Source organism: Canis aureus, chromosome 17 (genome assembly GCF_053574225.1).
Source record: "Canis aureus isolate CA01 chromosome 17, VMU_Caureus_v.1.0, whole genome shotgun sequence".
Classification (NCBI taxonomy): Eukaryota; Metazoa; Chordata; class Mammalia; order Carnivora; family Canidae; genus Canis; species Canis aureus.
Genome location: NC_135627.1, coordinates 19,597,926 through 19,613,992, shown reverse-complemented (window position 1 = coordinate 19,613,992; position 16,067 = coordinate 19,597,926). Strand labels below are relative to the sequence as shown.

General features: G+C 37.9%; 1 protein-coding gene across 4 annotated transcripts in view; it reads left to right on the top strand.

Annotated features, from left to right (window-relative positions):
* The first annotated feature begins 360 nt into the window (after positions 1–360).
* Positions 361–16,067, top strand: part of LOC144287461 (uncharacterized) — a 53,982-nt gene continuing 38,275 nt past the window's right edge. For 2 of the 4 annotated variants that reach the window (XM_077854794.1, XM_077854793.1), the window contains exons 1-2: positions 361–638; positions 1,005–1,184. In XM_077854794.1, the coding sequence (XP_077710920.1) occupies positions 625–638; positions 1,005–1,184 (194 nt within the window). In that variant the 5' untranslated portion in view covers positions 361–624. The remainder of the gene's footprint in view (positions 639–1,004; positions 1,185–16,067) is intronic. The other 2 variants (XR_013355254.1, XR_013355253.1) reach the window with 2 other exon arrangements.

The window sequence follows — 16,067 nt, the reverse complement described above, 5'->3', positions numbered from 1 at the left end:
AAAAGAATGAATTTTACTTCAATTTGACACATTAAGTGCATATTTTAATCTCTAATCCCTTAAAACTCCAAAAATATCACAAAGAAGGAGTAAACACACAAAAACAAAGAGAAAGAACAAGCAAAGAAACAGACAAGTGATGTCATAATTTTGAGCACAGCTGGGGCACCTGGGTGGCTCAGTGGTTGAGTATCTGCCATTGGTTCAGATGGTGATTCCGGGGTCCTGAGATGGAATCCCGCATTGGGATCCCCATGAGGTGCCTGCTTCTCCCTCTGCCTATGTCTCTGCCTCTCTCTCTGTGTCTCTTATGAATAAATAAATAAAGTCTTAAAAAAGGTTTTTTTTTAATACAGCTAACAGATAAGCAAACAGTAACGGCAACAGAAGTGAAAAGGAAAGATGGAATTTCAGCTAAGGATAAACCATCTTGAATTGGCTAATTTACATTCCAGAATTCTAGGAAGGCTCCAGAACTGAGGACATCAGATTCATCTCTGTTCAGGATGAGGTGGAAAATGGGTTAGCCCTTCCCCAGAACCAGACATAGCAGCCTTCACTTTCATCCAAGTCTGAGTTGCATTAGAGCTCTGGACTCTGAAAAGCAGGCAAAATTAATACAAGATGGCAAATTCACGGTCTGTATGTATATATATATATATATATACATATGTATGTATACATACATATGTATGTATACATACATATCTGTATGTATATATATATATATATATATATATATATATTCCTACATAAATATATATACACACTAATGATGTACTATATGTTGGCTAATTGAATTTAAATTAAAATATATATATATATACAAATATACACCATTTTCTAGATAGGAAATTCAATAGTCAATTAACTTAGTTATTTATTTTTTTAAAATGGGAGGGATTTACAAAAGCAAATATTTCAAAGATTCTTTTATGGCAAGGAATGTGCTTGCTATTCACTATCTCTAGCTAATATTTCACTCCTAATTCTTGTCAGTACAGGTTTCTGCTGACTCATCGCACAGGAGGTGTTTCTTTATGTGGACTTTATCTTTCATTGAAAGCTCATTTTCAGTGTCCTATCAATCATCATCCAACCGTATGTTTGGCGTACTGGATAAATCAAGAAAAAAAAATGATGTTTGTTCCTGCTGGGCTCTTCAATGGTGTTATCAAACCAGTGTCAGTTTTTATATTAATTTCTGGGCTTGTCATTCACCTTAACATGTGACTAATTTAAATTTGTTGTTCATATCTATGCAAGGGGAGGCTTGAGATTTGTATTTTTCATGAAAGTCTTTTTTCCTATTTTCCAACCAAAGTCAGAAATATTTTCTGTATAAGCAAGAGACAAGCTTCATTGTTTTCTTTGGGTTAATAAGTAGAATATTTTGCTTTCTTTAAGAAGACAATGAGCTTTCCAAAGTGACAACTCCAACCTTAGGTTCTTGTAGTGAACACTCCAGTTCCCCTCCAGATACCTTTTACCCCACCAGGATATTAATCCCCCAGCTGCTGTGCATATGGAATAATGAAGACTTAATGTTGTCCTCTTTTCTTAACAAATTACCTTTGATTGAGGGGAGCCATCTGATCCTAGGGTACCTGACTGCCATGCCCCAGGCCACAGCTAATGCCCCAGTGAAATCAGGCTACAAAAGCAAAAACCCTAGCCCCAATGGGTGGATTATTCTGTGATATGCTTTATATTCCAGAATCTTCCCTGTGGGTTCTATAAAAGCTTTTCCTGCCTTGCTTTCATTGTTCTTTACAGGTTTTTCATAAGAGCATTCTTGAATAAATCATCTACACCTGAACCCCTGTCTTCAGCTCTGTCTAGAGACCTAGACCATAGGCCCATTTCCAAGAAAAATTCCTACTCTCTCTCTACTCAAAGCTGCTATGGTAGCAGCTCAGGAGTTTCTGCAAAATAGAATCACTTTTTTCTTTCAAGATCAAGTTTGAATTTAACTTTGTTTTGTTGTTACATTTTTATCTAGGGGTCCCAGCTGTTTGTACTAGGCCGGGTAGTTTTTATGAACTCATCCTGCTATGCTGTTGTTTTCAAACTACAAAAAAGATGCTTCTATATCTAATCTTATTCTTAGGTCCTCTGGACATAGTTATACTTGTACTATATACTTCCATTCATCTGTAAATTAGAATTAAAAATACTTTCTGTATAAGCATTCTGACACTGTAATCTGAATCTCAGAGTTTGGGGAGGGGTTAGTTGACCCCTGTAAAGCACTTCTGACTGAGACAGGGGGACAGAGAAAGAGGCATAATTACCTTTATGTTGGTAGTGGAAATTAGAACAGTGTTTTTGGAAAGCAATTTGGCAGTGTGTACCATGGATATTAAAGCTATTCACACAATTTGACACAATTGTACTTCTTTCCTAAGGAAAACTTTTAAGGAAAAAAAAAATTAAAATAGAAGGAGGAACATGCATAAAATGGCAATGATATTTAGTGTTACTATGGAGAGTAATTGAAAACAAGTAAATGTTGCCCAACAAATGAGTGTAAAATAAACATAAAAATGAATCACTGAAAATGAACCCAATAGGGTTCTTTAAGGACTTTTACAGATTTCAACAAGTCTCTGAGCTAGGCAGTCTCTGCTCTATATTCAGATACAAAAACAGCTAAGCTTTTCTGTAATCAATCTGATAAAAACAAATTGAACAAGTAATATTATGGTTGAAGAGGCCAAAGCCACTTGAGCAATGGCCTTTGATTGATCAGTCCTATAAAAGCATCCTCAGAATCGAAAATTTGGGTTTGATAAATGCACGAATAAAAAAAAAAGTCATCATAACAAGTCATCACCATTTATCTTACAGGATTAAATAATAAATGTGTTCTAGGAGATAAAATATAGCTGGAGATGAATCCGAAGATCTGTTTTCACTCTTTGAGTAGGCCATAGTTGTTATTAGCTAACATGAAGAGAAGTCCTGTTACTTATCTGAAACTTGATACCTTTCTTGCTATTTTTCTCCTCTCTGGAATTTTTTTCTTCTATTCTTTATATTCAAAATTTTATTTACTGTTTAGGGACTAACTAAATGGTAGCTTGTCTTATTAATAATTTCCTGGTAAAAAAACCTTTCTGATGTAGTTTTGAAATATAGGTGAGGATTGGCGGGGTGAGGTCTGGAGCTGATGACCAAGAAAGAGTTCTTGAGATGTCTTTGGTGCAAAATGGTAGTTTCATTAAAGGTAGAGGACAGGACCCAAGGGCAGAAAGAGCTGCTGGCCTGGAGTTGAGAGCGTAGCTGACCTTATACTTGGGAGTTGGGAGAGGTAAGGAAAAGGGAGTTTTCAAAAGGATTTTCATATGCTAAAGAGGACCTACAAGATATTGGAGGCCTTGACATTTTCAAGTTAAGGTTGTTTTTCCCTCTAGTAAAGCATTAACATTAAGGTAGTTGGGAGCTTCCTGGAAGACTGTCACACATATCTCACCTAGGACTAGGGGAGTGGTTTGCATGATGTGAGCTTGTGCTTTGTCCTCAGCTGGCCTTCTGCTCCTTCGTCATTTTCATACCATTGTTGTTGTTGTGTCCAAGATTGCGAATCGGAGAAACCACCAAGGAGCCGACACCGATGCAAGCGCACGAGGGTTTGTTAGCAAGCTCGAGCTTGGGTCCAAGTATACCCAACACAGAGGAGCTGGGACTTGGACCCCGAAGTGGGTTACAGCTGGGTTTTTTATAGGCTGGTCTAGGGGACCTCCAGAAGGGGTGGAGGAATTTCTCAAGTTCTGTTTACATTCTGATATGGGGCTTTCAAGGGCATTGACTTCTGTTCTCATACTAATATAGGACTTTCTACCATGGGAGTGGGCTCTGTTGTCTTTCTGATATGGGATTTTCTGCCGAGGATGTTCTGCAGTTTTTCCTGTAAAGTTCAGCTCTTATTCACAGGGGCCTAAGATGGCTGTACTTGTGCTAACGCTAAACCTGAGGTGGAGTGCCCTTGATTTTTCTTGGCCTCCACAGTTGTGGCATGTATGACAATATAGTGTATATGTTGTGAATAAATACACCTCCCTACAGCAGGATTCAAGAGAAGGTGATATACTTCATCTTTATAAATGTCTAGTAAATAGCAGTAGATAGATAAGAGCTGAGTTAATGTAAATTGAATTAAATGTAACATAATTGAATTTTATCCACTCAAATATTATCACCTGAATTTCAGTCATCATAATATATTCTGATGTGATCTGGTGGGGTTTGGAGCCAATAGCCAAGAAGAATTCTTGAGATGTCTTCGGTGCAAAAAGGTGGTTTTATTAAAGTACAGGGACAAGACCCATGGACAGAAAGAGCTGCTGATCTGGGACTGAGAGGAGCAACTGATTATATACTATGGAGTTGGGTGAGGTAAAGACTAGAAGTTTGCAAAAGGATTTTCATAGCTAAAGAAGACTGATGGGACCTTGGAGCACTTACTATCATCAAGCCAAGGTTGTTTTTCCCTCTAGCAAGGCATTAACATTAAAACCATTGGGAGCTTCCTGGAGGAATGTTTTACCCTGCCTTCCTGGAGTACTTGTCAATGAGCTGCAGGGTTCTTTTTTTTGTTTTTTTTTGTTTTTGTTTTTTTAAGATTTTATTTATTTATTCATGAGATACAGAGAGAGAGGCAGAGACAGAGGCAAAGGGAGAAGCAGGTCACAGGGAGCCCTATGCAGGACTCGATTCCAACAACTCAGGATCATGCCCTGAGCCAAAGACAGATGCTCAACCGCTCAGCCATCCAGGCGTCCCTGAACTACATGTTTTAAGGACATTTAATTTTTATCTACGTTTCCTTCTGCATTTGTTCTCCACATCATGTTCCTTCCTTGAAAAAAAAAGTATGATTGACAGATTATGAGAGAACCACATTGTTGGGAAACACTTTCAACATTCCTTAAAAATCTCAAGAATTGACATAATCCAGGACTTTCTTCTTTTGGGCTTTGCTTGTCCCCTATCTTCAAATTATGGAGAGGTGGACCATACTTCTATGTATATTGAGAGCTGAAATAAGTTGGTACTAAAGAGTATCCTAGCTATGCAAGACTCATTAACATTATTAAATTTTTTACAAGGTAGATGACTTACATGTCTTTTAAGAATTTTTCTTTCAGGGATGCCTGGGTGGCTCAGTGGTCAAGCATCTGCCTTCTGCTCAGGGCGTGACCCCGGAGTTCTGGGATCAGAGTTCTGGGATCGAGTCCCACATCAGGCTCCCTGTATGGAACCTGCTTCTGTCTCTGCTTCTCTCTCTCTCTCTCCCCCATGAATAAATAAATTAAATCTTAAAAAAATTTTTTTCTTTCCAATCATTTACATTAACATACTGCAACTTGTTTCCTCCCATTACCAGTCTATGAAAATTGCTAAGTTATCAATAATTGCAATATCAAGATTTAGTACTTACTACATTCTTGCATTTTTTTCCCTAGAACATTTATATGGAATGATTAACACTCCCAAAATTGAATAGGTAATTGTCTTTTGCATATTATAAAATTTATTTATCTCCTATTTTGATACATTCTAAAAAAGCCACATAGATGAATTTTACAAAATTTTATTATTGAGAAATATAGCTCATTTATAAATAAAGCTATCAATGAGAAAGAGTGCTTCAATTGTTTAAATTGCTTCTAGTTCTATAGAATAGTGAAACTGATTATACTGTTAATCAGATATATATACAATATTTCCCAACTGATGAAATAAAGTGAATTTTTGGTAAATTTTATTTATTTATTTGGTAATTTTGTCTATATTTTTTCAGTGTGGCACTTAGTTTAAAATACTATTTTAAAATGTAATATTTTATGTAGGTTCTCTATGCCAGCAATACGTTGCATTATAAAATATGCTACATATCCATATATGAATAAATGCTATTAAATAACTTTAGGGGCACCTGGGTGGCTCAGTGTTTGAGCATCTGCCATAGGCTCAGGTCGTGAACCCAGGTTCTGGGATCCAGTCCTGCATCGGGCTACTTACAGGGAGCCTGCTTCTCCCTCTGCCTAGGTCTGCCTGTCTCTCTCTGTGTCTCCCATGAATAGGTAAATAAAATCTTAAAAAAAAAAAAAAAAAAAAAACTTTAGATATATAATCAGTGTTTTTGTATGAATTATTTGTATATACACTACAGGCACAAGCACAAATTGGCAAAGACTTTTAAAAGTTTTAAATAAAAAAGAAAATTTCACTGTGTATATTGTGGGACCCAAGGAATTTAACAAAAATCCCCTACCCCTGGACAAGCAGAGCAGGACTAACTCCATTTTGTGCTGCACCGGCCACCTCCTGTATCACCCCCACATGACCTGCTTATTGCTTAAGGCGCTGCCCCACCCTAGTCAAGGCGCTGAGCACACCCTTACCAGAAATCGGCTCATAAAAATGTAACCCGGCCTTGTGCCCGCCAAACCTGCGTGCCAATTCTGACCAGAGTGATAGGCCAGTTCAAATGGTCACTATAGGGTGAATCCTGATTCAATTGGCCACCTGCCTGTGGACCTACCTGACTGTGCAACTTTCTGTGTGTGTTATAATCCCATTGGCCACTGGCCCCTATAAAGCTGCTCCGCCTCTTAGCCTCGGGGTCCAAGTCCCTGCTCCGTTGTGTCGGGTATACTTGGACCCAAGCAGGAGCTTGTAAATAAACCCTTGTGTGCTTGCATCCGGTGGGCATCTTGGTGGTTTCTCAGATTCACAATCTTGGGCACAACATATATAATGTATATTTCCAAATCCACTGATAAGAAATTGGGATTGTTGGGTGTGGTAAGAAGTGGTTGATTTTGGAATATCCAGTACATAAGACTAACAAGACTGTTAATGAATATGAGGTATATGTGGAAAGAATGAATAATTCTTAGCTTTTAAATAACTTGGGGGTTTACTGATTTTACTGATATACAACAGATGTATATTTATAGGATTCAGGTTATAGAATTGCCATGTGTGCAGATAGAGTGCTAACCAAATATTATGTGAGCTACCCTGTAGATGGCAGGGTCTCCATCAACTGGGGTCCTAGAATGACTTTTGGAAACAGGGAGAACCCTTTCTCGTTCACATGTACCATGAATAAAAAAAATACACCTTTTTTGTATTTTTTTTTGTAGTATTATCCCAAGGACATTATATTTAGTGTAAAGTTTTCTGTATTGGAGTAATTGTTCTTGCCTCATGGAGTCGGAGAATGAATCTCGGGGACACAGAAGAGTGAGTAAAGGGACAGAAGTTTATTAAGTAAAGATACATAGAAAGCTCTCAAAAGTGTGAGGGGTCCAGACAAGGTTGCCACTGAGGACTTCCAGGGTTGGTCTTTTATTGAGAGCCTAATCAGGGAAGATAAATCCTTTTAACATATCTATTGATATCACCATTGAGTAAGGACTAGAGATAATATCTTTAATGGCTTACTTCCTCTTTGGGGTCTGGTTATTCTTTGTTGGTCACAGATGATTGTCATAAAAAGATACCCTCCCCACCCACACCTAGGGCAGGGTGGTCTAGCTCATTCTTTTATCTCTGGTTTCCTTACACCTCAGCATTCTTGGGATTTTTGTGAGCCTGCTTCTGTGGCCCCTTACCGGTACTCTTTGTCCCTAACTCAATATGACTATAAGAAATTAAACAAAAGCTCTTGGAAAAGAGACAAAAAATATTAGAACTTCTTGGTATCCTGAACACCATATTGAACTTAAAATACTTTCATTTTGCTAAAACTTTTGGAGAAGGAGAGCAGAACCTGTGGTTTGCAAATATATTACCAATAGTGGGTGTGAACAGACATATCCAGAACTAAGTGAAATGGAGTGAATTAAGGCATTTGGGAGGTCTGGGAAGCCTGGTATGGTGGACTTGACATTTCATAGAGGGCATTTTCTTTGAAGCCAGACATAGGCTTCTATAGTAGCACAGTTGTTTGTAATTCTGAAGCCTGAGTATAGTAGAGGGAAACAGGACTCCTCACCCCCAAAAGCTATCACATCCTAATCCCCAGAACCCAAGTGTATGTTCTATCACATGGCAAGAGGAATTAAGTTTGCAAATGGAATTAGGTGGCTGATTAGCAGACTTTTAGACTGAGAGAGTAGCCTGGATTACTTGGCTGGGCCCATTGTAACTAATCAGAAGCATCCCCATAAATTGAAAAGGGGAGAGGCAGACGTCAGAGTGGGGGTGGTTGTGGGTTTCGAGAAAGAAGCTCTGCCCACCGAGGACTGTAGGAAGCCTCTGGAAGCCAGGTGAGGTAAAGAGAGGGGGTTTTCCCCTTGAGCCTCAGAAAAGGCAAAGTCTGGGTTTTAGCCCAGGGAGACTACTTCAGACTCCTGACCTCCAGAACTATGAGCAGATAGGTTTCCTTTGTTATAAGCTGCTAACTTAATTTGTAGAAAACTAATTCACAAAGTCTTGAAGTCGGCTTTGTGCAATAGTCTAACTTTGTAGGTGGCTAAAGCTAATGGGGCTTGGGTTTTGCCAGCGGAGGTGTTCTTATAACCTGCCCCAGGGCCTGCTTGTGATCTCTGAAGCAAAAGGCTACGGGAGAACCAGGGCTGGGAGAGCATTCCAAGGCCTCCGTAAGCATTGGCAGCTCATTCACAGGTTTGGAGTGGGGGATGAAGACCTTAAAAATAGCTATGTTACTAGCAAAACATGGAGGTTTTTTAGGGGTAGCAGAGAATTTCAACTCGGGCCTTGTCAGTCCCAGCAAAACCAGAGGCAAGTCTGAAGGGCCCTAAGCAAGCTCAGCTCTTACTAGGTTCTAAGAGGGAATTGGGGAGGGTGGTTTTAAACAGACATTCACTGGAGAACGATAAGAGTTTGAAGTGGTGGTGGCTTCTCACTGGCTGCAAGCTTTCACTAGTACATTGTTGTTGGGATTAGGAGAGAGCTTCTCCCTAGCCCCAAAAGTAAGATCCACTTCTGCGTGAGAAGTGTCCTCCTTTGTCAGGGTAAGAATTCTCTTCCTTTTCTGAGCTCATTATGCAGGCTGCCACCAGTAGTATGTGCATGAGTTTCCTTTTCAGAGCTTCTGGACTCCATTTAAAATGAGGCTTTATTTACTGGTTTTTATAGCAGGGGCACAGAGTGTGGAAGACAAGATTTAAAAACCGTGCTCCCCATTTCCAGAGCTTCTGACCTAAGTGGTTGCAATGGGACAGGCAGGGATGGATTTAAAAGCTCCAGGTGACACTAATGTGCTAAATAGAGAACTACTGGTTTAGAGAACAGAAAATTCTGTAGGCGTTTTAGTAAAGATAAATAGAAAACTAGTTATTGCTAGACCATTAAGATGATGTCAGATAGACAATGCTAGAGAGTGTTTTTGAGGTGTAAACTGCTGGTTTGAGACCTAAAGATAAACATCTAGCTCAGTTGACACTCAACTTTGAGTCCAAGGAAAGTGGCTCATAATATACCTTGGATATACTTGGCTGGAGAGAGAGTCAAAGAGTAGAAAAATATAATACCACAGTTTCAGTGTGATGCAGATTTTACAAGAGGGTGTATAGGCATTTCCTGTTTGGGCAAATATTCCTGAAAAATGTGTGGAATTTAAAAAATGGAGGAATGAGTCCCTCGAGCAAAAGGGTGTATTCCTGCTAGTCTGAAGAACAGACTTTAGTACTAGCAACTTTTTTTGCGAATCCAGTCAGTATTTTCCAGGTGGAGTCAATGTCCAAAGTAATGAACACCACTAAGGGACAGATTTTAAAAGACTAAACCTGTGGCTTTCAGACCTGTGTGCATATTTGAATCACCTGGGGGAAATCTCCTGTCTAGGCACCAAACTAATCCAACTACAAGAAGCTGGAGTTAGTCGTCAAGTGTTGCAAGTGACTTTCAGGTGATCACAATGCACAGCTTGAATGGAAAAGCCCTGGCCTGGCCTGCCCATAGCAAGATGTGACAGGAGGCGCTGTACCCAGAACTAGTAGTGTTGAATCCCAATAACTCATGAAGGCTGTTTTTACTAGAAAAACGACTTCCTGAGGTCTTGAAGCCAAACCTGTAAGCAACAACAAAAGATCCTTTATTTAGGTCTAATGGGCTGAAAAAGCAATAGTACCTCATGGTCCTGGAGACAGAGGTTTCCTCTACCACTTTATAAACATTCCAAGAAGGAAACCTTACTTCAGTGCCACTCACCCCAGACTCCTTACCCATGGGATTTAATGAGTAACGCCAGAGCACCTCGGTGCAGAGATCCTTCTATGTGAGTCTTTGCAGGCATAGACTGATTGGCGCTCTAATGAGGTTCAAAACAAGACTTTTTTCCTACTCTGTGCTTGGATGAGGTGGTATGCTGGACATTATGGAAACCTACTTTAGCTTGAATGTGCCATTAGGAGCTTGGTATTTACTTCTCTAAATTAGATGAATACGGAGCCTGTGTAGTAATTCCTGTTAACAATTTGGACTCTAAATTGAGGCTCCGTGGTATTCTAGTTTCCTGATATTAGAGTTCTACTGCAAAAGACTATCTTACACTATGGGTTAAAATAGTTTCAATCTGCCCTAAACGACACAAACATCTCCAGCTAAAACTTCTAGAGAATGGATGGGGGACTTTTTTCTTTTTTTTTCTTTCTTTTTTTTTTTTTTAATCTTAAGTACAAGGATAGAAGTTGACATATTCTAATGTTTAAGAATTACTTTCAAGAGCACTTAATGTTTGAATTTTCTTGGAATATGACAATGCGAAGTTATTTAAGACCTGTTTTATCTTGGAGGGTCTTCATACATTAAGGCATTATTTTGGAGTATCTTCATGTCCCTTAACCTCTACAAAACCTCTGATTTTTTTTATTATATTGAACAACGTAGCCTAATTTGCGGTGGAAAATAAAAAAGTTAGAAGGCACTACATAACCGAAAAGTTCTAAACAGGAAATAATGCTGCTATTGTTGAGGATAATAGACTCATCCAGAAAAATCGTGGTGTATGAAGCGGTCTATATATAGTGACTTGTAAATCACTCCTTCTCTAACAGTTGAGGAAAGAATGCTGAACTTTTAGGGCATAGCTCAAACTCAACCTCTCCCATGTTTGGAAGGAATAATACAAGAATATATGTAGAGGCCAAAAGATACTGTCAGTATTAATGTTAGAATAAAGGATATAGTTCTATCAGTGCAAGAATGACTATACCTCAGAGCTAGACTCCACTATCTAGTTCCAAGGTGGTTGTAAAATGGGACCTACCTCTTCACATCAGGAAATACCACATATTACTCTCAAGATAACTGGTAAAAGGCTTAAGCGTTCCTCCTCAAAACTGCTATGGGTGAGTAGAATATATCAACTCCATCTACCCAAAGGCACTACATAACCAACTTTCATAAAGTGAGATATTGAAATAAGACCGGAAGTTGTGATCTTGTACAATATTTTCCAGGTATCAGAACAGTGCTATCCAGCTATTACAAAAATATCTGTAAGAACAATCAATGCTCCAGATGTTATAAGAGGCATAAAAAGTTACTTTCCTTTTGATTTGCTAAAACTTAGCACACTTCTGATCAGATGTTATACTACCGCAGTGTAAAGTCAGTCGCTGTTTACCCTTATTTGAAGGTTGTTTTGAGCTTGATTTTTGGAGGATCTAGATGAATCCTGTAAGTATTTTACATATTCTCAAATCTTTTAGAACAGCTATATATGATGTCTTAAGGGTCAACGAATTCCATAAAGATGATGCGGAAGCATTAGCCTTCAAAATACTTCAAAGGTAACAGATTTTCCAAAAGAACTCTTAAATATCAAGGTGCGAGTTTTTTTTTTTTTTAAATCCTATATTTGCAAGTAATTCACAAAGGAAATGCATTTAGAATTCTCCTTGTAGATTACCAGCTGTCCCTTAAAGCTGTAAGGTTTGAGTGATTTATTTCTGTCAGAATTACATTTAACTACTTTTGTGCTTTTGACTTAATATTTTGAAGTTTAATAGAAGTTCTCTATGGTCAAGTATGTAGTCACAACTCAATTATACTTGCATTTTTCTATCTGGAAAAATTTCATTCTAACAAGTTCTATCTAACAGAAATAATACTATTGTTGAGGCTAATAGAATAATCCTGAAAAATCATGGTACACAAAGGTCAATATCAGACTTTATGAAAATTGGCACATCATGTAACACTTGTTCTTGTCTGTAACCATTCTCAAACACTGGGAAAGAACTCTTAAAAACACCTTGTATTTTACAAGTGACAGTATCTACTGAAAGAGACCAAGATATCTTAGCGATATTTTTAGAGATGGGGGGAGGCATCTTGGATGGCTTGGTCAGTTAAGCTTTTGCCTTTGGCTCAAGTCATGATCATGGGGTCTTGAGATTGAGCTCTATACTAGGTTCCCTGCTGACTGGGGAGTCTCCCTCTCTCCCTCTCCCTGTTCGTGCTCTGTGCATGCTTTCAAATACATAAAAATCTTACATGAGGAATAGATCTTAGATTACTAGTTGCTAAAATAGTAAAGGAACATTTTTTCATAATATTGAAATGTAGATTGAAATTTAGAACTAATTCTGGGTCTTTGTGCCTCTGAAATTCTAAAGTGCTTCAATAAAAATAGGTAGAAATATTTGGAAAACTTGAGTCCTTGTTTTCTCTGAATATCCTAGACACGACCTTAGTCCAAAAAGATGTGAGCTAGAGTGCTCTTAAAAAAAACAAAAACAAAACAAAACAAAACAAAACCCCTCTGATTTATCAGTACTTTTTGGGTAATGTTTTACTTCAGCAATAAAGTGGATCTGAAATTAAGAAGTAATAGGAGGGATGCCTGGGTGGCTCAGGGGTTGAGAGGCTGCCTTTGGCTCAGGGCATGATCCCGGAGTTCAGGGATTGAGTACCGCATTGGGCTCCCTGCAAGGAGTCTGTTTCTCCCTCTGCCTATGTCTCTGCCTAATCTCTGTGTCTCTCATGAACAAATAAGTAAAATCTTAGAGATAATAGGAAACTTCTGGACTTAAATGAGAAACTACTGTAAAATTCTTGTCATTCTAAGGTATTTTCCCGTGAAAATCCATGGAAAGTAGTAAAGAAATAAAATTAACCTTTATGCTGAGTCATGCAGGATGTTCAACAGATTCATGCTGGTGCCAAGACAGAGCCTGATTGGAGTAAGACCTTAGTAGCTTTAGAATAGAGTTCTGTATAAGAGAAAGCTGGCTTCTATATGTCAAGTTTCCATGAGGAAATGAGCTCACTAAAACTCATTACCTGTACCAACTTTCTTTTTCAACTTCATTTTTCTTAAAATGTGGAAGTATAAGTGTCTGATGGATATGCATTAGAAATACCCATTCTCTGACTTAGAACTTAACACCATATGTATAAAGGAAATACAAAAACACTTAAATTAGGATTTACATGGAACATTTTAATCTCTAAATGCTAAAACTAGTAAATTAGAGTTCACATAAATACTATTAAACATTTTTCTAAACTTCATAATAAAATTCTTGTGGTATATTAAAGAGATTCCTGTTGGAAAGTGTTACAACTATGTATACTTCATATATGATCTGGTCATAGAGGCTTCCTTTTGTAAGCTTTTATGTTTATAAGGAGATTCTGGGGCATCTCCTAGTACTTCTATGCCTCATGGTAATGATGAATGCAATTGTAGGAAGCATGAGCTAATAAGATCAAGGGTCAAGACCATCCCAACTCCATTACCTAAACAAGCAGAAATCCTCTAGTATGGCTAAGAAATCTAAAATGGGTAGAAGAATCAATACAAATCAATAGCCTTCAGTCAGCTGCAGAAGTATTGACTACAGCTTACAATTTGGCTTGGATTTTTGACTCTTTGAAGTTAGCCTTAATATCAAAGACTCAGTGATTTAAAAAGGGAACACAAGTGGATCTGCATAGAAAAATGGACTATAGCAAACCCCCATTGGCACCCACATGTCTATCCCCTCAACCTCATTTGATGTCAGCAGATCTTAAACCACTTCTTTCAAGCTCTGACCCTCCCCCACCCTCCCACACACACACCACACACACACACACACACACACACTAACCATCTTTCTGCTGGCTTTTGACTTTTGCCACGGCATGAAGGGCTCCTGAATCTATACACAGATGCAGTCTAAACATGCTGGGGACTTAATATTCCCAGAGTTGAGAGATGAGACCTGATAGGCACTCTAGTTGGCTGTTCTACACACAGATTTCTGGGAGCCACTGTGTATACCTTTCAGTGGGCCTAGAGCAGAATTGGTCCCAATTTCCCACAGCAGTAGCTTTGAAACACTTCTTTGGCTTTCTTCCCTATTTTTCCCTACTCCTGGATCTCTTGCCAAATATATTGCATAAACCCACTTTTTAGGCTTATTTCTTGGTGAACTCAAATTAAGCCACTAACACTAATTTTAGGTGATTACTGTGATCTTAATTCTAATACTAGATGAGAATGGTATAAAGTAAAGTCATAGTCATAACTATGTCTAGGTAGGAAAACAAAATGAAATCCTAATTTTCAGAGTATGTTAAAAGAGTGGTCTCAGGAATATATACTTTTAAAAATGAGACCTCAGCATTTTTTAACTGATCCTCATCCCTGCACAGAAAGTCAAATAGATTGAACACAAATATTTTCAAACAAGCTAGATCAAGAAGATTGCTAGATTAAGTCCTCATAGTCTTCATATACAAGTAGTATTAGAAAATATAACTTAAAATACCACACATTTATGTAGTAGCTAAATTAACCAAGAAAAACACCATGTTTATTGAACACTTAAAACTTACAATAAACTTAAAAGAATGTCATTAATTCACTGTATTAAGATATGAATTTTGTCTGTTAATCTATAAATTCTGTCAAATACTGTGCTAGACTTTAGCAAGTATTTTTTTAAAAGCCTTTTCAAATGGAACATAAAATTCAAAAATGCAAATAACCAGAAAGAGTAGAGGGGACTTTTCCTGTCAGATATGACATGAGGAACAGTTAAGCAATAAAGTGTTGTATAAACACAGGAAGGAACAGAGCAGGTGGAAGCTGCCTAGAACAGGAATGAATGTGTGGGAATTAGTATGATAGGGCTGGTATTGATCAGGATGGGGCAAAATGGACAAGTGGAGGGAGAAAATTGGCTCTGTGTATGGGGAGGAAGTCTCCTTTCTAACAGACAAATGAAAAAACTGAATTCATGACCTGAAGAACTAGAAACCCAGGTTGCCTAGGTGGCTTAATTAAACACCCTACTTTTGGTTTTTGGCTCAGGTTGTGATCTCAGGGTTGTGGGCTCAAGCCCCGGGTGGGGCTCTGCTCAGCTCAGAGTCCTCTTATCCCTCTCTACTCCTCCTTCTCTTGGAGTGTGTACATGAGCTTGCTCTAGAATAAAAACTTTAAGAAATTAGTTTTTCTACTGATTTAGGGTTTCTAGTGACAATATATAACTGGAAAGATGAGAGGTACCTTTTATAATAATTAATGCAAAGTACATATAATGAAAGTACTATATTTGATTAAAGTTTTTTTTTTTTTTAACTGAGCATGCTGCAAAATCTATAATGAGAAAACATTTTTAACACTTGAAAGGACTTGATACTTAAAACCTCTCAGGATGTCCTCCTGTAACCAATAGGATGTAGGAAACCATAGAAAAACTTAAGTGATACAAAGTTGATTCATGCTAATAGAAACTTAAATAGCTAAGAAGAAAAGATGCTCAACTTTACAAGTAATTAGAAAAATGGAAACTAAAATCAACTTCACATATTTCCATTTTTCAATACTTACAAAGGTTATGTAATGTTGCCAAGGATATAGACAAACAACCTTCATGTGCTATTAAAGTACAAAATACCATATTCACTCTAACCTTTAGAATAGTTGATTACTATGCGATACGATAGAAAAGACTAATAGCTACTGAGCCAGATACTAATGTAAGCATTTTGCATATTTTCTCAATCACTCTAACAATCCTTCAAAACCTATACTGTTTTATAAGTAAGGCTTAGAGAAGGAAGGGCTTCAAATTATAGACCTAATAAGT